Here is a 26,790-nt window from a genome sequence, read left to right on the forward strand (position 1 = left end):
TCTTATGCTTAGGCTACCGGTGAAACCCTGGGCCGGGTTGTTCGAAAGCCGATTAACGCTAATCCACGATTAAAAGTTAACCGAGGTTTTCATCTCGCTCAGTAAAAATGATTTTAAAGGCTCATTTTTAACTAATGGTAAAGGAAAGTCTAATTCAAAACTAAGGGACAAAAATCTTTTGGACGAATCCTTACGGATTAGTAAATATACTCGAATGAAAGTTCACGTTAACCCAGGATTAGCTTAATCGGGCTTTGAATAACTGGTCCCAGGCCATATAGCATGTCAAGTCCACATGAACCACTGTAACAGTTGTTTCATAGGCGAGTTTTTTCTTAAAAAATAAATTTAAAACGACTGGGCTCTTTGTATAGCGGTACTGTGCAAAAACGATTACTTTACCGATGGGCTCTTGAATCGGGAACGCACTCTCTATGGCGGTAAACAAGCGCTCCGCGAATCACGTGAACGCGCATGTCAAACACGCCTTGCGCTGTCACGTACTTCAACCCATCAGATTCACATTGCCGAGCAAGTGGAATCTACTTCAAAGTGGTGGTAACAAAATAGCAGCCGGTACCAGCGAACCCTTTTTATTCATTCTTTTGTAAACAAATTCCCCTTAAACAGTTAGTAACACGCTCTGATGCCCTAGTAAAACTAGGCTCTGTTCGATTCTTTAAATGATTACTGCGGCGTTCGAAGTGTTGTCGGTTTTGCTATTCTCTACCGGGAGGCGCGAGATTTCCACTTTCTCCAACCGGCGAAACGGTTTGAGGGAGAAATAAATGCCGATATAAAACATCAATAGGGTTGGGTCTAGCTCCGACTAACGGATCATGTATTAAACCTTTGATTCAAGTAATGGCCGAAAAACAAATTAAAAACACGGACAATTTATATATGAATATACAGCTTGAATTGAACGCCGCTTGGAAGCGTATACTATTTTTCATTTTCAAGATGATTCGTTTCTGAAAAAACTAAATTAATCCGATTGTTAAAAACACACAATGAATGTTTCATGAGATTACCTCACCGCGAAAGCAGTTGAGAGCGCGAAGCATGAAGCGGAAAAGGGCTGATTAAAAAATTATTCCTTTCAATCACCGAGTAAGGGTTGCGACGCGCGGCTCACTATCACAAATAATGGCCACAGTGAAGGACGAGAAATATTCACCGCAATCACTAGAGTGCCCGATTTGCAAAAACATCTTCAAGGACCCAAAAATCTTATCATGTCTTCACTCGTTCTGCCGCAAGTGCCTGGAGAGTTACGACGTGATCGGAGCGGGCACCAACTCGATCGTCTGTCCTCTCTGTCGAAAGCTGACTCAGATTCCACTGGAAGGAGTCCACATCCTCCCCAGCAATTTCCTCCTGACAAACGCGCTGGATCATTTGTCCGTAAAGTCAAGCAAGGAGTATACTCTACACTGCACAAACTGCGAGGACGAGGCGCCGGCGACGTCGCGATGTCTCGAGTGCGCCGAGTTTCTGTGCTCGAATTGCGTTTTGGCTCACCGACGAATACGAGTCACCAAGGACCATCGTATCCTGTCGCTTGACACCCTTCAGGCCGATAAACAGACCCTGCATCGTCCGTCCTTTTGTGCGCAACACGTTGACGAGATGTTTATGTTTTACTGCGTGCCGTGCGATTGCTTGATCTGTCGTGAATGCACGATTCTTGATCATCGCGGACACAAGTATGCCGGTAAGAAATTGAGCCTTAAGTCAACTCCGCTTCTAAGAACAACGAAAGTAGTTTGAGAGTTCAAACTCTTTGATAGCGCATAAGTGTTAATAAGAGCGCAAACGCATTGAGAACGCACGAGAACGAAACAAAAACTAGGCCGGCTTTATGTAGGCGCACGCAATCTTGTCAGAGTTTAAACTCCGTTAGCGAAGTAAACACTAGAACATTCTGAGGGTACACGAGGACCTTATAAATCTCTTTGAAAGCAAACTAAACGCAATGAGAGTGCGTGAAAATTAGCGGCTTTGCTGAAACAAGGGGGAAAACTTGAACAGTATTTGAGAGAGTGCGGGATTCGAGGAGAGCGCACGAGAGCTATTAATAGCGACCAAACTAGAAATCTTGAGAGTTAAAACGTTGATCGATTTAAATGGAAGTTTGAGCGGATAAAAATGTCTTGAGAGGGGAAAAATTCCCATAAAAGATCAAAAACTAGAATTCAAATCGTTGTCAATTTGCTACGAATGGCTCGCTTTCGACTGAGTTATATTTTGTTTTCAGCAACCATCATATGAGCTGTCATTTTGAATAATAACGACTCTAATTAAGATATTACACTAAAATGTAAAATGCAAGAAATTGTTATCAGAGGGAAGAGTAGTCTTGTTCATTTAAATTACATTTCAGTATTTTCTGCCAAACCAGGGTTGTCCTTGTTAGCAACAATTGTAAAATTGTGAAACATTTGATGCTGTCCACAAAATCAGTGATCAACTGATTTTAAAGGCTTTCTTGTGATTCCAATTAATCGATTCACGGTATGTTTTTGAAAACCTTACAAAAACTTTGATTTGTTTTACGATTATGTTAGCGTCTTAGAAATTTGCAAGCAATGTTAAGCTGAAACAGATGCATGTAGCGACATATTCCTTAATTGTGAAATCTAGTTGCACAACGAGGCACGCCGAATTGTTGACCTATATTCTATATTCTATAGTTTCGGTAGCATAAAAAGAGAAAACAAATATAAAGTGGTAAACAAGAGTATAGGAGATTTGATTTTAAGCGCCATTCAATAAAGAAGATAATTGTGGTCCTTCTTGGCCTGAGTGGATCACTAAAATTACACCCAATAGATTTCGACCCTCGTGATAAGAAAATAATGTCGTTTAGGAAAAAAGGTGGTTCCTTGCTTACGAAAACCTTAAGTTACAACTGATTCTGAAAACGTAATCTCATGAAGGTTGTCGCCTATCGGACATAGCCGTTTACAACATGGATTGCTCAAAGATTTACGAGTTATACAAAATAAAATTTGAAAGGATCAGCGTATGCCGCGTTCTCAGTATCGTTAAGAAGCAGTATTCGTTCGTCAAAATATTGAATATTCGTCATATGTTCGCTAGTTAGCAGGTAATGGAATCAAAACAAACACTTTGTGAAAAGAGCACCGGTAATTAAAGCAACTGGTTTGGACAAGGATATCTGAAGAAAAACCGGTAAAACGGGTGTTGGATTCAGGCACGTTGCACAATCCCTTGACGGCTCTTCTGCAGACATTTGGTACGACTGGATTCAGAAACTGAGACAAGACACTAAAAATCAGATTCAAACTCAGATATACCTTCTCTTTGCCACAATCATGCGTCAATGAGGGCTGGCGGATTATAACCAAGACATTGAAGGTTAATGCAAAAATCAAGACCTAAACTTCGAAATTTTAAATTAATAAAAGAGAGGTGATTATGAATTTTCTCGGGTGAAGGAACCCTGGTGGGGATACTGATGGGGCATTGAAAGTAGCTCCTCGAAGGGGTAACAGGTTCTCTTGGAGGTGCTAGCGGCCTGCCTGTCTGTGATACCCTTAAGTTCAAACCACAGTAATGACAAATTTTGACATTTCAACTTTATTGAACATCTTATAAAACGACAGAAGTACCAAACCAAGTATCCCCCTCCCAGCAGGTGGCGATAATGGCAATTTTGGGTAGAGCAGCAATGTAAGAAAGCATTGATAATGATGACGACTGCATATGTCAAAGCACAACACTTTAGACGTGCCCTACTCATGTAATTTCGTACACGGATGCTGGTTTTCAACATCCTCATCTACTTTGAGTGTAAGAAAGTAGAAGAGGACAACAGCTTTACATCACCGCCCAAGGACACAACTGTCGTATTTGAGAAGGGGTGATAAATGGAACCAGAAGATAAAAATATAAATAAGTTTATTTCCTTGGTCTATGGTCCATCTGGAATTTGAACCCATTATTTCCTGAAATCCGTCCTGCGTGCCAACGGTGGGAAGTATGCAGCATCCTAATATCCTTACAATATGGTTGTCTAACAATATTGTCCGCTAGGGGAGCTCAGCGCAAAGGTGTTCATGGCCTGAAGATGATAGTATTCTACGTATATAGATAACTTGTTACATTTTTGCTCATTTTATTCTTTTCTGGAAATTGTCTCAGGTCTTAAAGAAGCTTTGGAAGAGCGGAAGGTTCTCATCGATGAGCGCCTGAATTTCTGCATCGAGGAAAAGATCCCCCCCGTCCAAGATGCAGTGCAAGAGGTCAAGTCCATGACCGCTAAGTTGCGCGCACGCGCAGAAGCTGCTAAAAGCGAGATAACCGCTACGGCTGAAGAATGCGTGAAGAGAATTGTTTCCAGGAAACAGGAAATATTGGCTAGGGTAAATAATTCTGTTACGTTTCCATTTAGTACCTGATAACGTGGACTTTTGAAGACGGTTAACGATCACTTTCACCCCAAAGGCCATATTTAGTCTAGTCAATCAAGCTTCGATGTGGATCCAAGGAGAGCCATAAAGTGCTATTTTTCTTCAAAGAAAGGACTTTAAGCTAGAGTTGGGGGTGGGGGTGTGGGGGCCTGATTTAAGCCTGTAAAAACTAAAAAACATAATTTATGGAGAGCTTGCAAACATTAAACCAGAGTCGCATTAGACGAGGTATATCTTATGATGCAAGCTTTGGCGGCTAAAGTTCTGATCAGGAGAACATACAGAAAATTAGTTAATATTTGGCTCTGTCGTTTTCATAATTTTAACAATTTCTTAAGAAGTTATTAAGACTCCGGCAGGACAATGAAGTGCTATAAAAGAATATTTTTACATTTCGTTTCAATTTATCGTCGTTTTTTACGTAAAGGTTGACGCCCTTGAACAAGAGAAAGAGGCAGTCCTCCGCCACCAACAAAACCAACTCGAGGCAGAACTCTTTAAGTACACAAGCTCACGTGACTTCGTTGAGAATGTGGTTCTCCATGGCAATGAGTGTGAGATTATTCAACTTCGCCAGTTGATGCTTGATCGCTTGGATGAGCTGAATGCGATAAAACTGGATTACAAAGAGCCAGAAGAAAACGATGTCATCGACTACATCCTCGACATGGAATCCGTGGAAAGTGTGGCAACCACGATGGGACGTGTGACATCAAGCGTAACTTTCACCGCATTGTGCAACGCTCGTGGTCTCGGAATCAAATCGGGCAAAGTCGGAGTGGAGTCGTGCTTCGTCGTTCAAATGAAAGATCGCTTCGGGAATACATCGATTGAAGGTGATCATGCTTGCCCGGTACAAGTCAAGGTTCAGGCTCCAGAAGGATTCTTCCTCGGAAACAAAGTCACGAACAACGGCGACGGTACTATGAAAGTGCGTTACACCCCTGTCACGCAAGGCAAGCACACTCTGCACGTAGCAGTCCGTGGGCGTGAGATTGAAGGAAGCCCTTTCAGTGTCAACGTGGTGGAGGGAATCGATTACCAAAAGGTTGGGCCAGCATTCATGAAGATAGGCTCCCAAGGGACCAAGAGCGGAGAGTTCAAACAACCTTGTTCCGTGATAACCGATAAGGAGGGAAATATCTATGTTACGGACTTTGTGAACTGTAGAGTTCAAAAGTTTGACGCGCTTGGAAAACACCTCCAGGATTTTGGATCCCGCGGAAGCAGGGATGGTCAGTTCCAGAACCCGTGCGGTATTTTGGTGGATGCCAATGGGATAATTGTCGTATCAGACTGGGACAACCACCGCGTTCAGCTGTTTAGTCCCGAGGGGAAATTTATTGGCAAGTTCGGAGCTAAAGGTGAGCGACAGTAAATGTAATTTATTCACTCACTAAGCACCAAAGAGTTCTAGGAACTCGCTCAAAGGTGTTCGTGCATTCCAGGTCGAATTGGAATTTGAAGATGTTGGTTTTTGTAAAGCACAAGGGATCCATAGCTTCGTGTAAGGTGGGAGACCGGGGCCCGGCATAAATACGTTGGGGCCCCGAAGAGAAAACATTTCACCCCCTAACCCCGGGAACTTTTTAGTATCTACTTTGCCAAACAGGGTGGAACCCAAATCAATTGCAAGCTCCAGGCTAGCTAGATTCGCTGTTGTACTGAGAATCTGCTTCAGGCTTTTGTCAATTCTTAGTTTTCAGTTAATATCTCGCCATTTCACAAGGTGTTCAGGAAAGATATAAATCTCATTTCCATACTAAAATGTTTTCAAACTATCATTTCCTTTCTATCTTGCTGTACTAGTTACTGTAACTCCATCAAATGGAAACGTCCTAAGTACCACTGGCCAGTTCCCACCTTTCTGCGGCTGAGATCCCTTTTCCAATGTTTTGGCAAATCAAAGCCCGATCCCCAGACCTCAGTAACCCTTTCAGAGCGTCTGTGACAGTTTAACCTATTATGGGGTGGTGTTCATTTGAGTGTCTTAAAACCCTAACCAAAGTATTCACTCTAACCAATCACAATAGACGTAAGCAACACAATGAACCAATCAGAACTCGAATCACATATTAGTAACCGGCACCAAGCGCGGGAAAACGAAGATAAGCTAACATTATGAAGCACATACAAGAAAATGATGTCAAGTACGGGAAATCGAGAACGAACAAGTCGCGATTGATTTTGGTTGTACGGCAACACTTGTACCTCTATATTAATGATCAGCGTGGAGAAAGAGGCGCGAGTGTTTTTTGACCGTAGTAAAGCAAAAACAAAATTATTTCCCCACCACTCAGCTGAAAGCCGCTCTATTACTGTGATATTTTAGGATGTGAGGACGGGAAGCTAACTCACCCGGCTGGCCTAGCTCTGACCAAAGATGGCAACTTGTTGATCGCTGATAAAGACAACCACAGAGTCCAACTCTTCAAGATGGACGGCACACACATCATGTCCTTTGGTTCCCATGGCAGCGAAAACGGACAACTGAACAGTCCAAACCACGTGGCCGCCACCGAGGACAACGGTTACCTGGTAACCGACACAGAAAACAACCGTATTGTTAAGTTCGATTGTAACGGCAAGTTCGAGTTCACTTTTGGCGGGAAAGGTAGCGAAAGCGGTCAGCTCGACCGTCCCGGGGGAATCGCAGTAGATCCCGAGGGATTCATCATTGTGGGTGATTTTCAAAATCACCGGGTTCAGATCTTCCAGCCCGATGGGAAGTTCTACGCTGCTTTTGGCAGTGAAGGTGATGGAGATGGAGAATTCAAGTTTCCGGGTGGATTGGCTCTCACAAAAGATGGACGAGTAATAGTCGCCGACAGGCATAACCATCGAGTACAGGTCTTTTAAGTTAAGTATTTATCTTCCAGTGAGGAAATTAAAACAGACAAGACTTACGGCGCGGTTTCTTTAGGGGGACATATTCCGGATAATCAGAATACCTCGAAAAAATAAATATGTTCTTTTTCAACATTAATAAGAGTTCGATTCTTTTACTTTGGCCATTTGGATATTTTTCCGTACTAGGCAATAGATACAACATAGATTTTTTCAGCGTATTCCTTTTTCAGAATGAACAGAATATGTCCGCTAGCGCTAAAAGCGCGCCCTGAAAGTGGCTGCCGAATATCTAATTTAGCATTGTCTTAGACTTTTTGCAACCAAGAATGCACGTGTTAGGAAGTGGAAAAATTATTTCCCATTTTTACGCTTTCAAGAAAAAGTCAAGGAAATTACCAATGAGGACCTATTATTTGATTGCGCCAGTGCCTTTTGCTTTCGTGTAGGTTGCCGGAAAGAAACCAAGTAATATTCAGTAATAAGTTATTTATGCTAAAATATCAAGTAAATGTTTGCAAATTAGAAAGAACCGGCAAGCAGCTTCTATTTTCTATTTTAAAACCAAAGTTGTTAGTTAAAACTACTTGAAAGTTTCACAGCCAATTCAAGAGAGAACATCACCACTCTAGTGTAATTTTAACGAGTACATCCCTTTTAGTCTTTTTCCTAACTCTAGGGAAAGAAACAGAACGACGCTGTTATATTTCAGTTTGTTTAGTAAGACAAGGATTAGAATTGCTCGAGCTATAAGTAAGTAAATTGGGACCATCCAGGCGGCATTGACTCTGATGTTTCGACAACCTGAGCGGAAGCCATCATCAGTGAATTAAATTATGGAACGTCAGTGAGTGATTGATAATGACTTTGTAAAACAAAATTCAAGGTAATCCCTATCTCTGGTTAAAAGAAAGAAAGAAAAAAATAACGCAGTCAACCAATCAGAGACTGGACATGCAAAAGATGCTGTCTCGTCCCAGGCGTCTCTCTTTCGTAATAGCGGACTGACTTGTGGGACTATCCCCTCACCTTCACCAGTGCATAACGAGAGAGACGCCTGGATGCGAGTCAGAAACGGATGTCAGCGCAGGGGTAAGGGGGTAAGGGGTGGGGGAGAAGTTAAGTCGCGTCCAATGTAATCCAATCCTCCCCAAAATTGACAAATATCGTCGTACCACGTAGATAACACGATACATTTGACCTTGAGATCTGAGCCAGCTTGGAGGCAAAAAATAGCAAGGCTAACAAATCGCAAAGACCAAAATAAAGTTAAATAATATTTATTTTGACAAATGGTGTATAGAAGATTGATAGAATCATTAAAGCGTGCAAGAAATTAAATACAATATACAAATAGATATCTGAAGCCAAACACAACACACTTTACCTATCTAAGTGAAAGCAGCTATAGCTTTGAATGTGGACTTTACGTCTGTTAATATATAAAATGGTACTGATACGTTTCCATGTAAGATAATGCACGAACAATTAAAAATTCCGTCGCAAGATGGGAAAATCTATTGCGTAATACCGACTGACTTGTGGGATGGTTCCCTCACCTTCCCTAGGGCGGCTTCGATTCAGACGCCGAAGATACTGCATTCAAAATGCGAGCTCCAAAACTAAACTCTCATTAATGATTGTCGGCGAAAATCCAAAGCAACATCCATTTTTAGTTACAAACTATGAATTCTCTTCGGCACAACAATAGCAATTTGTGCCGCTGCCTGTTCACAGCCGCGTATCACGACACAGAACTGACTTACCATGCAATAGGGGGACCCAACGAGAACAATAATTAATTAAAGCAAAATACACTTAAAACGTTGTCTTCTGTTTTTCCAGATCATTTGGTGGCCTTGTAAAGGCATATTTTTCGGAGCTAGTTCCGATGCTTTAGTTGGAAAATTAAGGCACAGAAAGCGGTGTTTAGGGAACAGAATCTTAATTGTCAGTTTGACAAATTTTGTACCAGCTGTAATTGGCTTTTTCAAAACGCTAGCTGACCTTAGTTCGTGTTTTTTTTCAACGAGATAAATGCCCCTCCGAAAACGAAAAGAACTAGTTTTCCAGAGCTGATATTTCGTAGAAAAAAATTGCAGTTTCTTTACAACTGAATTCAAATTTCGTAGGCGGTCAAGGCCTTCGCAACAGATATCCACCGAAATGAAACCTTGGGTGATCCTGGTACAACATGGCAGTCAATGGTTCAGTGTAAATGACTTGGATTCAAACGCGCACCAAAGTCGAATTTAATGCGCGTCCCATTTTGGTCGGCACGGTGGCAGTTAGAATAGCACGTCCTTTGAAACAGACTTAAAGTATAATTTGATATTTATGGAGTGCTGCACACAAAACGAAAACTTTAAAAACCCTAATTTAAATATTTCTTACACCATTTTGAAATCACTGGTGATCCTTGCAATCTGATTGGCTCTCAACGGTGCGATTTATTCCCAAATTGTACCATTTTTGCTCTACATTGCATCCTTTCTTTAGCCCATCAAAATGGAAATGAAGTAACACAAATACAATATTAATATTGACAATGATACTCGGTGATTTCAAAATAGGTGTAATAAAGTGGTAATTGAACTTTGTGTCGTGTAATTTTGGGCTGAAATCATACTTGTGATTTTAAATCAAACTCGCACTGCGCGCTCGTTCGATTTTGAAATCACGCGTATGATTTTAGACCAAATTGCACTCCACTCAGTTCAATTACCATTATAAATACAAAGCCGACCTTTCATATCCGCGTCAGCCATAAATGGTAAAAAAATCAATACCATATTTGAGATCAATATGGATAAAAACTTTACCAAATTTCACCCCACACCCCAGAAAAAAACTTATTTCTGACACTCAGCCTCGTTCGCGGGCCTAAAAGCGCTATTTAGGTAAACGAGCTTATCTGTCGAAGGCTTGGGGCCAACTCAACATGTGACGTCACATCTCATTGCGCGCAGAGGACGACTGGGAAGAGGCTCGATATCCTATTTCAGCCCATCAAGCGAAACACCTCGCATTTCACGACAAAAATGGTAAAATAAACATATCCTACCTTATCCAAAAACAGCTCACAGATCGTATCAGTCCTTTAACAGCAAAAATATCGTAAAAATGTTATAAATGTGCTGAAATTATTGAACACAGAGATTTTAAGTGAGGATTCGATTAATGCCTTTCTTTCTGATATTCCAGATGTGGTTTGAAATTTGACATGAACAAGGAATTAGTAGCTTGACAGAAACTCACTCTTGGTACCTTGGGAAAAACAAAGCGAAATCTGGAGTCGCCAAGCACAAATTGATTGACGATGTGTACAACAGAACCTTTCCGTTTACGTGTGGTTAAGGCGACATGCAACCTTACCATTACCATCACATCTTTGGCATATTGCTGGAAATTTAACTGGTATGAGATATTACTGGAGAATCTTAAGGGGAATGCTTGCTCTTTCTTTCCCTTAATTTCCTGTTCGTTGGCCTATTAAATTTCTTGTGAGTCGTCATGTTTTGGGTCACTTCTTGTCTGCGAGATAATTTCCCCTTAATCTGCGAATCTTGGCAGGACTCTTTCCTTTTCCTTAATTTCCTTTCAGCTGGTTGGTCAACATTTTGGCGAGTAGTCAAGTGGTTGTTTAGCATTCGGCTGCGGGTGTATCTCTTGTCTCGTTGCAAATCTTCAGACAACTCTTTTCTTTTCCTTTTGGCTCCCTGTTTTGTTTTCTCGTGTGCCAACAAGTGTTTGTTACCTTCTTGACTCCGGGTAAATCTCTTGTTACGCTGCGAATCTCCTGAAATCGACTCGTTTTTCTTTTCAGCTGCATCTTTTGCTTTCTCGTGTGCCGCCGCCGAGTGCTGACTTACTCGGCTTCGGGTTATTCTTCTTTCACGTTGCAAATCTTCAAAGGACTCTTTCCTTTTCCTTTTCTTTTTATCTGCCTTTTTAGCTTTCTCGTGAGTCGCTATGTGCTTGTTCAGCTCCTGCCTGCGGGTGAATTTCTTGTCACACTGCGAGCACTCGTAGGGTTTTTCTCCGGTGTGTGTTCTTTCATGGAACTGTTTCTGGCATCCTTGCGCAAAGCTCTTATTGCAGTAGCTGCACTTGTAGGGTTTCTCTCCTGTATGCGTTCTCTTATGTCGCTTCAGACTGTAGCTGTCAACGAACGCTTTGTCGCACTGCTCGCACGAGTACGGCTTCTCTCCAGTATGGGTACGCATGTGAATGTTTAAGCGGGATATCTGGCTGTACTGCATGGGACATTGGTCACACTTGTATGGCTTTTCACCTGTATGCCTGACATAGTGCATATCCAGGTTAACTTTGTGGACTGTAACAAAAGGACATTGGTCACATCGTAGTACATCATCCGAGTGTATTCTTCTGTGAGTGCTCAGTGTATTCCGCGATTTAAACGTTTTTGAGCATTGATCACATTTGTACTCTTTTGCGCCAACACCATGTTTTTTCAGTTCGTGTCGAGTCCGTTGTCGAGTCAAGGCAAATCCCTCATCGCAGTACCGACATTCATAAGGCTTCTCTCCAGTGTGAACCCGCACGTGTTCCTTTAGTTTCGAATTAAACTTGAACGATCTATCGCAGTGTGGACACTGAAATGGCCTTTCGCTTCCGTGTCGCATTATATGGAGGTCTAGGTGGTGCTGTCCCTTGAAACCTTTTCCACACTGCTCACACTTGAAGGATCTTTCCATATTAAGGAATGTTAAATGACGTCGTTGCTCAGCTTTAGTACAAAAATACTTGTCACAGTGGTCACACGGTATTGTCTTTTCACCCGTGTGACCCTGGATGTGCCTCCGCAGGCTTTTCTTTGACTTTAGTTCCTTTTGACAAATCCAGCATTTCACCTTCATCTTTCGACCTTTGGCTTTCATTTTGCGTCTGTGATTGAAAACCCAGTGTTGCACCAAGCTTTTAAGAGTGTCAAACTCCCCTGGGCAAAAACAGCATTTAAATCTTCCTGGTGCAGCACCTGAAGGTCACAAAGAAAAAAAAAAAAAAGGTTATCTTATATCAATGAAAAGAACAAAATCGTTGTACAAACTGCGTCCTGTCTGTCTGCCTCTCTGTCAGTCAATTAGTCCGTCCATCCATCCATTCATCCACCCACCAACCAACCAACCAGTCAATCAGTCAGTCAGTCAGTCAGTCAGTCAGTCAGTCAGTCACAAAGTCAGTCAGTCAGTCAGTCAGTCAGTCAGTCAGTCAGTCAGTCAGTCAGTCAGGCAGGCAGTCAGTCAGTCAGCCAGTCAGCCAGTCAGTCAGTCAGTCAGTCAGTCAGTCAATCAATCAATCAATCAATCAATCAATCAATCAATCAATCAATCAATCAATCAATCAATCAATCAATCAATCAATCAATTAGGTAGTCGGTCAGTCACCCAGCCAGTCAGACAGTTGGTCAGTCCGTCAGTTACTCAGCCAGATTTGTAATCAATCAAATATAAGTCAAATGTCCCATCGAATTGTGATAACAGTGCATATCCGGGATTCTATAAATCTTTAACTGACAGTGTTGCCTATTAAGGTGGCCGAACGCAGTTTTCCAGTACACAGGTGTTAGTAAACATTATTTGAAAACTACGTAATTCTGAGTACTCGAAATTAGTATGGTGCAAGATTAACTAAAGAGGAATAAATTTTGATACTTCTTGTTGAGCAAGGTGCTGTTGCCATGGCAACGCAGCAAGCTATTAACCGTCCACAAATAATGGTTTTCCTTAATTTTTAGAAAATGCACTCGTTAGAGTTTTTTAATTTTTTTGTAACCAGAAAAAGTCACAAAATACTGACATAGCGAGGCTGCCTTCGTGTAATTTTAACAGAAAGATCTCCTGCAAATGTTGGTTTTGCACTTTAATGTTTTTTGAAGATACCCTCTGTTAGATTTTGTTTTTGGTTTGTAGGCAAGTTACGCCTTTAGAAAACTAATGTTTTGTCAAATTTCACGAAATTCTAACGAGCAGTTCCTTAGAAAACAGTTCATTTTCTATTAAAAACGCCAGTCACAATTTTTTGCTCAAATGCGCATGCGTGGCTTTTAATTAGGTTTTCTCAGCAAAGATTAAACGCGTACAAAAAAGGTTAGCTCATTGTGAACTCACTTTCTTTGTTCGGCGATAAATGGTGAAGGATTCACAAACGAGAAATTAAGTTATTTTGACAGTAAAACTTACCTTTGTGATCCATTTGGTATAAAATCGAGGGATCGATAGTATTTGCTTACCACAACCCTAGCGCGCGCTTAATAGCATCACTAACAGAATCTGTAAAGCGCGCGCAAACTGTGTTCGGCCACCTTAAGTGGATTTGAATTATGGTTAGTACGATCTTCAACAAGAAGTCCTTGTATCAAGGGACCTGTCCTGTACAAGTTGTACTGAAATGGGATCGATATAGTCCATAACCAATCGGAGAGCGGTTTTTAAGTCATGTGATCAAAACGGACTGATATCGCTGCGCCATCTACGGGCTATATTGACCCCTTTGCTACCTGCGCATGCTCAGCTTCACCTGTCAATCAACCACTAGAGCATAAATAACTGCGTCGTTTCAATTTTCTGTAATTTTCTGAGTGTGCTCCGCCTGAAGGAAGTATTAACTTGTACCTCTTCTGTGGTCATAGTCAAGCTACAAACTTGTATCTTCTTTTGCTGTGGCGATATATTGCGTTTCGTACAATTTTCAAGCATTTTCATTTAAGAGGTCTTGCGACCCATCATCCTTTCATGAACGAAGGACGTCTTCATGTATTGCATTTCACGCCCGAAACCCAACTTCCTTTATATATTTCTTATTGAAAAATACCGTAGCAGGTTTTATATATTTTTGGTGGTGTCACTTTTGATAATTAATAGCTCTTTTCTATTTCAAATGAACGCTCAAGGGAAGTTCTCTGGCGCGTTACACTTACTGGGATTAAAGACGTAACAAACGTAGGTACCGTCCTTAACCCGTTTGGCAGTTTAGCTCAGGTGTACCTCTTACCTTCGGATGCTTCCTTCAGAGAGGATTCGGGCACCAAATTACTTGGATCTTCATTTTCATGACTACGAACCACATGCTCTAACAGATCATGTCTCATCCTGAGCTTCTGACCACAATATGGGCATTTTTCGTCATACTTGCAGCTCTTCTTGTGCGAGGTCCATTTGTCTTTGCAACGAAACACTTTAGTACATGAAGGACAAGGATAAGTGGCCTCATCGGCCTGCTCGTGATCATCAAGGCCAGCTTCTGCACCACAACTTTGAAGAACAAAAATGTAATTTTACACACGAATACATAAGGGGCACGACAGTTGAGCAGGACCTCGAATTATTGCAATTTTACCCTTGATCTAGCCTCCCAAGCAGTCAGTCAGTCCTCGTCAGGAGGGTAATATGACCTCTTTAAAAACGACTACTTAGAAGGGATGCCTTGACCAGAAAAAAAAAAAAAGAAGGTCATGCATGGAACTTTCTGCGAGAACTCTCTCATGGTAGTTCTTAACAAAGTGAAATAACGGACTCCGCGTTTTGCCAATCAAACGATATTGGACTAAATAAGTGGTATGCCTTTCGTTTGATTTTTTGTTACATTAAAGACTTTAGGGGAGTGCCATATAGCCTTTGGGGATTTCTTTTGAGCTGCGTCTCAGCAAAACTATATCCCAAAAACCATTAAAAGTAAATCAAATTTAGGTAGCCCAACAGTGCCTTTTATACGACAGGCCCCGCAACTTACGACTAGAAGGATGCTATGTGCTACACCTGTTTGACCAAGAAATAAATCTGACAAGATTATGCTTCCTATTGTGCCTATGCTTGAGTTTAGCGCATTTTCACGATGAAGAGCTTGCGTACATGTCACTAGTGAAAAGCAGCCTAAAACACCATAACACCAAACACCAGAATCAGAAAAAAAGTCAAAACATACCTCTCACTGCTGTGGAGTGTCAAGTCCTCCTGGCAAGAAAACACTTTCCCACAAGAAAGACACTTCAAGGAAGAACTGTTTGGGTTGTTGCTCACGTGAGAACCAGAATGATTCTCGCTCACGTGATTTTCAATCTCCTCCCTGCAGTTTGAAACTTTATCACAGTAAGTACACTTGTAGTTCACTTCCGCAGAATTGCTCGCTCCTCCGACATCTGCGTCGTTGTTGTTACGTGCCCCTCTTGTGTCTTGAGAATGCTTCTCGCTTATGTGAATTTCAATATTCTTTCGACTTCTTGAAAGTGTATCACAGTAAGCGCACTTGAAAGTTACTTCTTCCGAATGGCTCACAGTTCCAAGATTGGTGCCATTGTTGGTAGGCAGTGTACGGCTCTCCCACAGGTCTATGTTCAGAAAATGCTCTTTGTATATGTGAGTCTCAATCTCGTTGCGTTGTTTTGAAACTACATCGCAATACGCGCACTTGAAGACATGTTCGTTAGAGTTGCTTCCAACACCAAGATTCGTGTCCTTGTTCGAAGGAAATGTGGAACTATTGCCACCAGAAAAGCCTTGATTTTGAGTTGTTGCGTGCTGTACGCCTTGATCAGCTGCAGAGCTTCTCATCATGTGAATCTCATCCCCCGTCCGGCTGGTTACTTCCTCCGAAATACTCATTCTGCAACGAAGACTCTCCAAGGGAGCACTGTTCAGGTCCAAACCACGATCCGAACCAAAAGCTCCTACTTTGTCCAAGTGTTCATCACTCATGTGGCTTTCAATATCCTCACGTCGTTTTGAAACTTCATCACAATGCGCACACTTGAAGATATCCTCTCCAGATTTGATCTTCACACCAAGATCCGTGTCCTTGTTAAAAGGTAAGGTGAGACTGTCGTCATCGACAGTGATTTGATTTGCTGCATATTCTGTGCTTTGCTCAACTGCAGAACATTCCGGGATGTGGAGGTCACTTCTCGTGTGGTTGGCTACTTCCTCAGAACTGTTCGTTCCGCAAGGAAGACCCTCCACTGAAGAACTGTTCAGGTCCTGGCCCTGATCAGAACGTACTGCTCTTATTTCGTCAGAATGCGCTTCACTTATGTGTTTTTCAATATCCTCACACCGTGATGAAAATGTATCACAATAGGAGCACTCGAAGATTTCTTCATCAAAATACCTCCCTTCGCCGAGATCACCAAGATCCGTGTTCATGCTGAAAGGTACCGCTGGGATGTCACCATCAGAAATGACTCCATTTGATGCCGCTTCTGGATTTTGATAAGGCGCTGAAGTAGAGCTTTCCATCACGTCGATGTTATTTCCTACTTGTACATTGCTTGTTATTTTCTCATAATTGATTCGTTCCACGCCAAGATGCGTATCCATACCGAAAGGTACAGCAGCGTTGTTATCATAAGGAATGACTACATTTGATGAGGCCTCTGTACCATGATGAGCTGCCAAGGCAGATCGTTTGGTCACGTCAATGACATTTCCTGAATCTGGATGACTGGCTACATTCTCAGAATCACTTTCTTTACCACGATCCGTGTCTATTTTGAAAGGTGCCACCGTTGTGTCACCACCAGGAAAGACCCCAGCGGTTTCTGAGCAAAGATGAGCTGCAGCACTTTCCATCACGTTTATTTGATTTCTTACATGTATGTGGCTGGTTATCTCCTCATACTGGCATCCTTCGCCGAGATCTGTTTCTCTTTTCAAAGGTAAAGAACTCCTTGTTCCAGGAATGACTTGATGTGAAGCGCGTTCTGTAGCTTGATAGGCTGCACAGCTTTCAATCACGTCAAAATTATTCCTGGCCTCTATGTTTTGAGGAGCTACTGGGCTTTCCATTATGTTCACTGATCTAATTTACTGCCAGTATATGGCTAGCACGTTTATCCAGAAATGCTACCTCGTCCTGTGTCCGTTTATGAAAGGTGCAGTACCCCTGGTTCCAGGAATGACTCGATTTGACTCGCCTTCGGGAGATTACTGGGCAGGATAACTTTCTACCAAGTGAATTCCACTCCCATATGGCTTGTTGCTGTCACTTTATTCCAAGAAAAGACGAACTTAAAGGTACGTGGTTACTTTATGGCCACTACCCGAGGACCGTTGTTCACCTAAGACAAATGAAGAAGGGCTGTTCAGTTTTATTTGTTTGCAAGAAGTAAAGTAAATAGATCTAGAGAAATTTAGCAGATCACAGTTATCATCGCATTCTACGGAACATTTATGTTGCAAAGAAGTGTTCGTTTGCATTGTAGGGCATATTTATGGAGCAAAGAAGTGTTCATTTGCATAGTACGGAGCATATTTATGGGGCAAAGAAGTGTTCGTTTACATTGTACAGAACAAAGAAGTATTCGTTTACATTCTACGTAGCATTATTTATGGGCTAAAGAAGTGTTCCTCTGCTCTTAAGCAGGATCAGGAAAGAGATTCCTGTGAATCGTCTTTTTACCGCGGATACTGCTGTAGACCACGCGATGGGATGACACCAGTTACGGTTACTTCTCGCTTTCCAGTCGAGAGTTTTTTTTTCACTATTCTTCGAAAACAGACAGATTATTATTTTCCTAAAGTTAAACGAAAACCGGGTATCTTAAAATGGCCACCTTGAACAGCCCTGACGCTTCGACGGTGAACTATAGTAAAGTAAAGTTTGCAATTTTACATCGCAGGATTGGTCAGTCGAAAGATTCCATGTGATTTTCCTACATTTTCGAATCAAACTAATGAAATCTAACGTAGGGTGATGTAAATTATAATGCTCGCCCTTTGCTCTTAGCCTCCCTCGCAGACGCGGACGCTCCTATGGCTCGTCACGTTCGTTGGGAAGGAAAGATTGCGTGACGAGCCAAAAGAGCGTCTGCTTCGAGAGTCTGCTGGTCTCGACTCCTTCACTCAAAAGCTCAAGCTCAAGCATTTGACTTCTCATTCATCGTATTTCTGTCTTTTCCCTCAAACAGATTTCAAGTTCTAAAACTTAATTCAGTGAAAATGTCTACGGGTGATTCGTCCTGTATATATCTTTGCATAAGTTTCGATGCAAATTATCACCGTGTTTGAGGTTTGGATCGTTCATGATATCTGCCCAACTAAAGGTCCAGCCGATCTGAGAAGTTGACAATAAGGCAAACGATGTTTCACTAAACCGAAACCTGGCGATCAAAATGTTGAAACAAGGTGGCTTCATCGGATTTCGATCATGTTGAATGGTCTTGAATGTTTTCACACGCATGCATGGCCACGATTAGTATTCTGTTTGACGAATAATCGTTTTAATCCCTTGATTCCCAGATCAAAACTAAAAGCTAGCACTGTTTTTACATTATTCGCCCACTGATCATACCTACGCTATGTCGAAGCCTCACTTACCTGGACCGAGTTTTCCAATTCCTTCGATTTCTGTAGTCAACCTTCGTCACACCAGAAGCGCTTGAAAATTAGATTTGCCAGTATAAATTAAAATTTTGGCGCGTTTTGTGCCCACATAATTGTATTGTCAGCGGCTTACCAATGACAAGACGCGCGGTTTTCCTTGACAACGAACCTTTGATTAGCAACAAGCGAAGAGTCCAGCTTTTTGCACAACAAGTTTACGAAATTTTCTTGCCGATTTCAAGATTTTTCTTTCATTGGAAACAGTTTTCTATCAAATACTACACAAGAGTGACTTTCATATGCCATGTCCTCCGAACGTCGCAACGATCTTCACCTAACATCGACAGGAAAAGCGCATTATTACGGATCGCCACATGGTTTTCCTCCAGACGGCTTCAGAGTAAGTTGATTATTTGTTCTTTTTTCTGAAGAATTAACGCTGGTTTGCGTGGTGTTATCAAGGTTAATGTTCGCCTAAGATGTTTTATATTTTGTTCCTTTAAAAGTTCTACGATCAAGACGTGAAATGCCCGACGTGAATGTCTTGTAGCTCGATCGAATGTTCGATCAAATCATCTGAAATCTGTAACCATTTTGTACTCGATGATCACTTGATTATAGCTTCTAATTTTATGGGCATTTGTTATCCACGGCTTAGGATATATCATTAAGATTTATTTAAGGCAATTTTAACGTATCAGTTGCAAGCTACTAACTGGGGCTTGAATCCCCAGTTGGTAGCTTGCAACTCATAGATTTCCTTCTTCGATGAAGAATAAAATCTATCTTCACATTTTAATTGACTGTTCGTATGCTTATGTTCTTTTCTATGCAAACATTATAAAACACTGTATTGTAGTTTTGTATTTTTTAGCGACTTCTTAGGTTGTATTTTGTTTACAAAAGTAATAGAATACAGGGCCACTTTTACAAGCACACAACTTACTTTTCAAGACACCTTCCTTGTTCTGTTGTATGTATATTACTGTCAGTCCACGTCACGCGTGACTAGTATTCCTGAAAATGAAATGAACATTCGAGTTCCTCTTTGTGATGTCCAGTATCTGGCTCACTGACAAATTGTATATAGATTTCTGTAAACTGTAATTAATTCTTGTAAATTAGTCTTCTCACTACTCACTCTAGTTACTTGCGGGTGAGTGTTGTCTTTGAATTTTATGTTAAACATTTTTTAATAAACTTGAACTTGAACATAATTTTCTGGAAATCTTTCCAAAAAAGACGCATTAACTGCAAAAAAGATTCAAAATACTTTCGAAACAATTATTGTTATTCTAATGTAAAGAAAAATTCATAGCTTTATATTTGTCAATAAACTAGGGAAATGTCCATGGGTACTCTGAAATCTTGCTGGCGATGTACTTGTTCAAAACTGCCCAATACAAATTTCAAAAATACCGATCACACTGAGACATGGCCATGGAGTGACTGTAAAACCCACTGCGTCAACTGACAAGCCATAGTCCTGATATAGCCAAAGATACCTTTCAGTCTTTCAGAATGATGCGATTATTTTGCAATATTGTTGGATTTTGCCAAAGAATTTGCCATTCACACTTAGCCATGCATTCCCACATGTAATTAGGACTTTGTTAATTTTGAGTTGTCATGATGTACACTTCTCTGCATGACAACCCAAACAAGGAAGGAGACTGACTGCGTCTATCCTGTTCCATTTTTGATCCTTCATACTTGAAGTTATTCCTCATTTCTGTCGTATTTCAGAGAACTGTTTATGATGTATTGCCCCCTGTACTTGGAAATCCAGATTACATAACGGACAGGGAACACTTCAAGACAACGACTGGTACAACTCACGACTATAAAGCCCATGGAGGAGCGCTGAGCAACACCAGGTTCAAAAAAGCCCCTGGATCATGGAAAGTTCATTATGTAGAAGATAATATTGGAAAGGTAACTGACATCTTTAAATTCATTTGTGAGGGTTCTTGTTAGGAGTTGATAACGGGTTATTTTGAGCATCTTTTCTTGTATTATGTTTAACCGGCTGTCGTGAAAAAAAAAATGTTTCCGAAATTTTTATTGTTGAAATTGCTTTCAAATTCATTTTACTTTTAAAAAACTCATCTTTGTTCTTTTCCATGTAAATACAATAAAAACATCCATCAGATAATATCAGGTTGAAAACCAATTGTCTGTAAACAATTTGCTTTTGTTTTGAGCATTTTTTTTGTCAATTCCTCTCAGGAATTAATAATAATAATAATAATAATAATAATAATAATAATAATAATAATAATAATAATAATAATAATAATTATTGATTCTTAATTTTGAGCCAGTAGTGGGAGATGTTATGTTATTATCTGCAATCTCAGTTTGTGAACAAAATTCCATACTTGAAGTGCAATGTGATGTTTTTGGCAGATTGAAATAACTATTATCCTATCTACTTTTTCTTTTACTTTGATCTGTTGAACAGTTGAGTGTAAAGCCATGGAGGAGACCTCTGACCATGGGAAATCAGTGCAGTGAAATGCAGTCTCAATACACAGGGAGACCAGGAGTTAACCTAGATACTGTATACAATGCAGGCATTCAGCCATTCAACCTTGCTGATCACCACAGAGAGGGCAATAGCAAGGTAATAAATATTAATAATACTCAGATGCCTCTTTGCTCTGTTGCAGCAAGTTAAGCTTCCACAGACGGCAAATATGCTGGTCTGTTTCTTTCTCCATTCCTAACAATTCTTCATGAGCAAAGTGGACTGATATTCTTCTTAATTTGTACATGTAAATACACTTTCTTTAGTGATCAAAATTTGGTTCTTTGACAGTGACTGAATGGAATTGCAGGTTCGTATTGTTTGCCTAATAGTAATCTCATTAGAGAAACAAATTGACCATGAAAGTCCAGGAAAGTGGTGAACTGGAAGTCTTCAGTTCTGCTTGAAATTTTGAATGACTTCACTGAACCACTTGAATTACCGGTATCTTAAGTTTTTCCACTTCAGCTTAAGGACCCTTACTCAAGTCTCAGGTTAAAGGACATAAAATAAATAATTTATTAAATAAATCAGTTATCCATTTGTATATATAAAGCACATTTTAGCATAACAATGATCAAATGCGCAGTTAACAATAAGTCAACTTATGCTAAAAATGAAATTATTACGAACGTGTCATAATTTTAAATCGTTATGCCCAAAATAACACCACTCAACACGAAGAAGCTAAATGAAAATTTAAGAAACAGCTGAAGACTTTCTATTTACTGGTAATAGAAAGTCTTTGGCTGTTTCTTAAAATTATCCAAAAATTACAAGTTCTTATGGCTAGTGGGTACCGGTATTGAGTTTTACTACTGCAGGCCCGCTCACAGCTGTAAAAGATTTTTCAGCGAGGGTGGGGACAAACTCAATAATTCTGCTGGTAATAATCAGTCTTTGAAATGACCTTTCAGGTGCATTTTTGACTAAAATTGGAGGAAAGTACATCTCTGGAACACATCTCTTGAACAAAAACAGCTTAAGAGTAAATTAAACAAGGATGATATAAAGCAATTATTATCAGTGATCGTAAGTAAAAAATAACAAACAAATAAACAACTTGACTGTATTTCAGGATCTTGTGCCGTCAACAATCAACAGCGGAATTGCAGGTCAGAAGTTTTATCCCAGGGATAGAGGTGTACTGACTTATCACATGGATCCGTATTTGACCACAACACAAAAGGACCACCGAGCATTCACTAAGTAAGAAAAATTTGCGGTTACATTTACTGAAGTAGTCTCCACATAGGTGAATCACATTCTTACCTTAAATTCCATACAGCCCTCACATTATTAATTTTCTATTGTAGAGACTTACATGATTACCCCCTTGACCTTAGCTGCAGCGTAATTGACGACCAAAACAAATCCAAATAAACTGAGAACAGCACAATTTCTAGTTGTTAAAAATGTCCTCCTTTTAATTCATTGGCTCATTCACAGTTTCTTTGGCTCGTCGAATGGAATACTCAGCCTATACAATAAACACACATCTGATGCACTGCAGCGAGAACAAGGAAAACATCTTAACAGCAACAATAAAGACAGCAAAATAGCAGAATAACAACTGGAAATCAGCTGTTCTCAGTTTCTTTGGATTTGTTTTGGTCGTCAATTACGTCACATTTCCTTAAAATTTTGTGGCTGAATCTACCAGCTTTCACTCCTTGCAGGGGTTAAAATACATTACTGTAATTACAAGGCTTACTCTCGTAGTGTGTGAAGGAGTAGGAAAATTTAAGATCTTAGTATTTAAAAGGTTGTAAACTTAGGTGTGAACTACAGTGTAAAATTGTAGCAATTTAATACAAGGATAGCAAGAAGTGAAAAAAAATTTCATGGCAGAAGTTGTAAATGCAAAGATTTCCCTTTCCTTGGCTTATCTACGAGGACTAAGAAGGGGGTGCAATTTTTGTCATTAAATACAATGTACTATGTTAAAGGGGCACCATTTCTGTAAAAACTGGCATGTGAGAAGATCAGGGGGTTGAGCCTCACCATGTGAAACAATAGTGAACAACCACTCCCCCCACTCTGCCCCACGACTATAAGCATTGAAAAACACCATTCTACAATAACGGCATTAAAGGGGAAGTATCATGCAAATTTGCTGTCATTTCAAAACCCAAAAATGTTTGTCTGTCAGCAAAAACAAAGAACTAATTCTCAAGTTTGTTATAAATTATCACCCCAGTGCAATAAAACTGTCGATTAGTGCCTCTGGCCAGAGATAGAGTAGGCTGGTATAGATCGAAACTTGAAAAATGCACTAGAACAGACAGATCACGAGTTGTTCCTTTCAAGAATTGAGTTGATTTCTTTCCTCTCGTCATTCTAGAATTATTTGGCAGCTGATTGAAGGTCTTATTTCATCGTTTTTTTTTAACAAAAGAAACCAAAAACCCCATGATACTTCCCCGTTAATGTGAAATACTTGTGATGACTTTTGACTCCGTTTACTCACGGCATAACTCTCAAACCTTTGTTTCTTTTTAACCAGACATGAATTGGGACGTTATCCAGCCAAAGATTATGCAACTTACTGGGAATGCGAAGAGTACACAAAAGCCTGGGGCCATGGCTCCAAAGAAAATCCACTGCCCCCAAATTCTGTTCCTAGAGAAAAGGGACCTTTGCGGGATCGCATCTGGTTCAGAGAGCCTACCACTATTCCCAGACTGCCAAAATCATTGGATCCTGTACCGAACAAGTAGGTGTTCTTTATACTAAAAGTAAAAAGTAAAGTAACTTGAATGAAAAGGAAACATTGAAAAAAAAATTGCATGAACCACTCGTTGTAGCCCCTTTGGGGTTCAATTTTGTTTTAGGAAAAAGGGAAAAAGAAGATCTCTGGGAACAGGGTACCCAGTGCAAGTCAACACCAGTTGACAAATATACCATTGTTTATGTTGGTAGCACTGTGATTTGACATGGAGGGAGGGACTGATTTAATTTGGTTTACACGAGAATCAGTTCTGTTTGGACACCTATCAAAAATTTGCACTTACAAACTTAGCTTTTACAAATTACTCCCCTTTCAACCACCAGCACTCAACATGGCTCACTGATACAATCAATGTTGGATTTCTTCATTTCTGTTCTGCAGTGCAGTGGGTTTTCCTGTCTATACTGAAGTGAAGTTCAGTGTAAAATAACGTATATTTGTTTTGTTTCAGGGGAATGAAAACGCTAATGACTGAATCATACACGATGCCTCCCGAGCGAAAACGATGGGAGTTGTTCAGCATGAACGTACCTAAACCCTGGCACGCACCGCTTGAAAGTAAGAACACACTCAGAAATGAGCTAAATATTTTGTAATCTCAGTCTTTCCCCCTTTATACATGCTAAACACTTAAGGTGCGTTTGATTGACCCGGAATAGAAATACATACAATGATGACAAGGAATCGCTCATAAGAGGTTTCTGGAGTTTATTGAGGTTGTATTTAAGGACACATTGACAGCAAAGAATCATCTTTCAGGTTTCCGACTGTCCCTACACTCTTGTTGGACTAGGCGTTGCACGTCCTCTACTCGTATTCTCACTTTTAATCATAGTCCCTAGGATCAAGCTTGCCTTCTAATACAGAACAAAATAATTGATGATAGCTGAGATTTGCGGGAACAATGACAATGACAATACAATTATATAGCGATATTTCCAGAAAGGTGCAATAATGCTTTACAACAACATAACTTAAACCTTTAATAAGTTGCTTTGATATCCGATTGACTAGTGCAGCGTTTTGAGGTTTGTAGGTAATCTTTTGTCATTTTAAATCTCTTTATAACTACAGGAACATAACCTTCTTTGGTCAAACTCTTCAAATTTTACCCGCTGATATATTTCTGTCTGCGATCACCCCGCAATGCCGACCAACACTAAAACAAACCCAACATGCAAGCTCCAGTCAACCGCAGTTCGGTTCTCCTTTGTGAACGAAAATATTGGGACAGAACTCCCCCCCCCCCCGCCCCCCGACCCGACCCTTTTTTACCAAGCGTGACCGGAAGGCAGAGCTTATTCCCTTACTTCCGTTTTTTGCAGGTCCTGGCCCTGGAGAAACGTTCCGAGTACCCCGGATGTACAACACTGAATACCAGTTTTACGGCAGTGAAAAACCAGTGACAGTTTGATTGAAAAAGCCCTTGAAACAAACGACAGATATGAAGACCTATTTACTGTAAACTTTTTCGTACTTCCAACTTTTTACAGATTTTGTTCTAACTCTAATGTATGGACAGTATTTTGTGGAATAGATCTGACGAGGATTTTAAAGCACTTCGATTACAAAAACCCTTTCTAACCTGTGTAGTTCTCATTGTACTATCTTATTGCCAGTTCAATGAATATTTATTAAAAGTAAACTTACTTACTTACTGCTTATAGTGCAGCATTACAAGTAAAACCACACTGTAGATAGTTTCTGCAATGGCAAAGTCCAAACTCATGTTTTTAAATGTAGAATGTTTTGAACCTAGAACAGCAGGAAAGGAATAGTCCCAATATGTATGCTACGTTTTACGAATGTTTTTTTTTTTTAAAGAAAACTGTTGAAAAAAACATAATACTGGAAATTTATCGCGGTTATAAAAAGTCGCAGTTTACTTTGACATTATTGTTAGTAAAATGTATTTTAAGTTTACGCTTATATCTGGGATATCATGATATAATTAATATCGCACGTAGTATGGATCGAGAAACATGCGTAGGGAAGAGTCCGTAATGAATTGGTTAACTTCCTTTTACTATTTTGATAAAAAACTCAAGTAGAAAAGTGATGAGAATAGAATTGTGATAATCTGGGGGCTATAAGGCAAAAAAGCAGTGTTTCAACACAGTTAATAGATTTTAGTCGAGGAACCGCACTGCAGTTCATTTTTTTTTCCATTTCATTTTCTTTTCTTTTTAAACACCGAAAAACAAAAACAAAAAATAACATTGCTGTAAATAATATAAACAAAAACTAATAAAATTATAATTTATTTGTAGGCTTGGTATTTTGCTTGTTTTTTTAATCCCTAGTGGCTACCTCCCCGTTACTTTTACATCAGTCTGTCAAATTGTTTAGTTTTGAAGAATGTTAAATAGCAAGGGTGTTGTCAAGAGGGATGTTCTTTCGCGTAAGCAAACGAACATCACGTGTTAAGCAAATGAACACATCCCTGGGTAGGAAACACACGACACCTGTTTGTGGTCGCCATCTTGGATTTCTCCAGGGACACGGAAACGAGGTTGTCTGGAAACGAGTTTGTCCAGTTGAATTACGACAGTAAAAACAAAAATAAACTTGCTGAGATTATTTTTGAAACCCTTTCTGCTTTCCAGTATTGTACGACTAAAGAAAATCACGTCCGGCACATGCTTCTAGTGCTAATCATGGATTGTAACTAAATCACAGTTTATTCAAAAATTTAAAGTAACAAATAACCTATTTACAAAATATATCTTGGAATGATTACAACTGTAAAAGATATATACAAATAAAAACTTACACAATATATCCTTTGATTTAAATTTGCTAAATTATGCTTACGACAACGGTGGACAAAATGTTCCAATAACAAGTAAAATAACTCATTTTCAGCGATAGACAAAGCTTGAAAACGTATACCCCTTGTATCTATTA

The 26,790-nt window shown here is 40.1% G+C and overlaps 3 protein-coding genes across 5 annotated transcripts; 2 read left to right on the forward strand and 1 right to left on the reverse strand.

Moving 5' to 3' along the window:
• The first annotated feature begins 10 nt into the window (after positions 1 to 10).
• On the forward strand, positions 11 to 8,258 carry LOC146479750 (E3 ubiquitin-protein ligase TRIM71-like). The gene is made up of 4 exons (XM_085110559.1): positions 11 to 1,717; positions 4,171 to 4,391; positions 4,867 to 5,803; positions 6,772 to 8,258. Exons 1-4 carry the CDS (start codon positions 1,150 to 1,152, stop codon positions 7,296 to 7,298), a joined length of 2,253 nt encoding a protein of 750 aa, XP_084966685.1. The 5' UTR covers positions 11 to 1,149; the 3' UTR covers positions 7,299 to 8,258.
• Positions 8,259 to 8,279: 21 nt separating this feature from the next.
• LOC146479751 (uncharacterized) lies at positions 8,280 to 18,705 on the reverse strand. Of its 2 annotated transcripts, XR_014864876.1 has the most exons (5): positions 18,617 to 18,705; positions 15,231 to 17,358; positions 14,301 to 14,560; positions 8,846 to 12,285; positions 8,280 to 8,315 (listed from the first exon to the last, which is right to left on the reverse strand). XR_014864876.1 is itself a non-coding variant. In XM_085110558.1 (4 exons), the coding sequence occupies exons 2-4, from the start codon at positions 17,084 to 17,086 to the stop codon at positions 10,727 to 10,729; spliced, it is 3,675 nt and encodes a 1,224-aa protein (XP_084966684.1). In that variant the 5' UTR covers positions 17,087 to 17,358; positions 18,617 to 18,705; the 3' UTR covers positions 8,355 to 10,726. The 2 variants fall into 2 exon arrangements, 1 of the variants encoding a protein (XP_084966684.1); XM_085110558.1 differs by lacking the exon at positions 8,280 to 8,315 and having other exon boundaries at positions 8,355 to 12,285.
• Positions 18,706 to 18,780: 75 nt separating this feature from the next.
• Positions 18,781 to 26,152, forward strand: LOC146479752 (stabilizer of axonemal microtubules 3-like). Of its 2 annotated transcripts, XM_085110575.1 has the most exons (7): positions 18,781 to 19,022; positions 20,369 to 20,557; positions 21,087 to 21,248; positions 22,231 to 22,361; positions 23,659 to 23,868; positions 24,335 to 24,441; positions 25,209 to 26,152. In XM_085110575.1, the coding sequence occupies exons 1-7, from the start codon at positions 18,927 to 18,929 to the stop codon at positions 25,295 to 25,297; spliced, it is 984 nt and encodes a 327-aa protein (XP_084966701.1). In that variant the 5' UTR covers positions 18,781 to 18,926; the 3' UTR covers positions 25,298 to 26,152. The 2 variants fall into 2 exon arrangements, with proteins under 2 accessions (XP_084966701.1, XP_084966702.1); XM_085110576.1 differs by lacking the exon at positions 24,335 to 24,441.
• The last annotated feature ends 638 nt before the right edge of the window (positions 26,153 to 26,790 follow it).

This window comes from Pavona decussata, unplaced genomic scaffold, assembly GCF_977016875.1.
Source record: "Pavona decussata unplaced genomic scaffold, jaPavDecu1.1 SCAFFOLD_58, whole genome shotgun sequence".
NCBI lineage: Eukaryota > Metazoa > Cnidaria > Anthozoa > Scleractinia > Agariciidae > Pavona > Pavona decussata.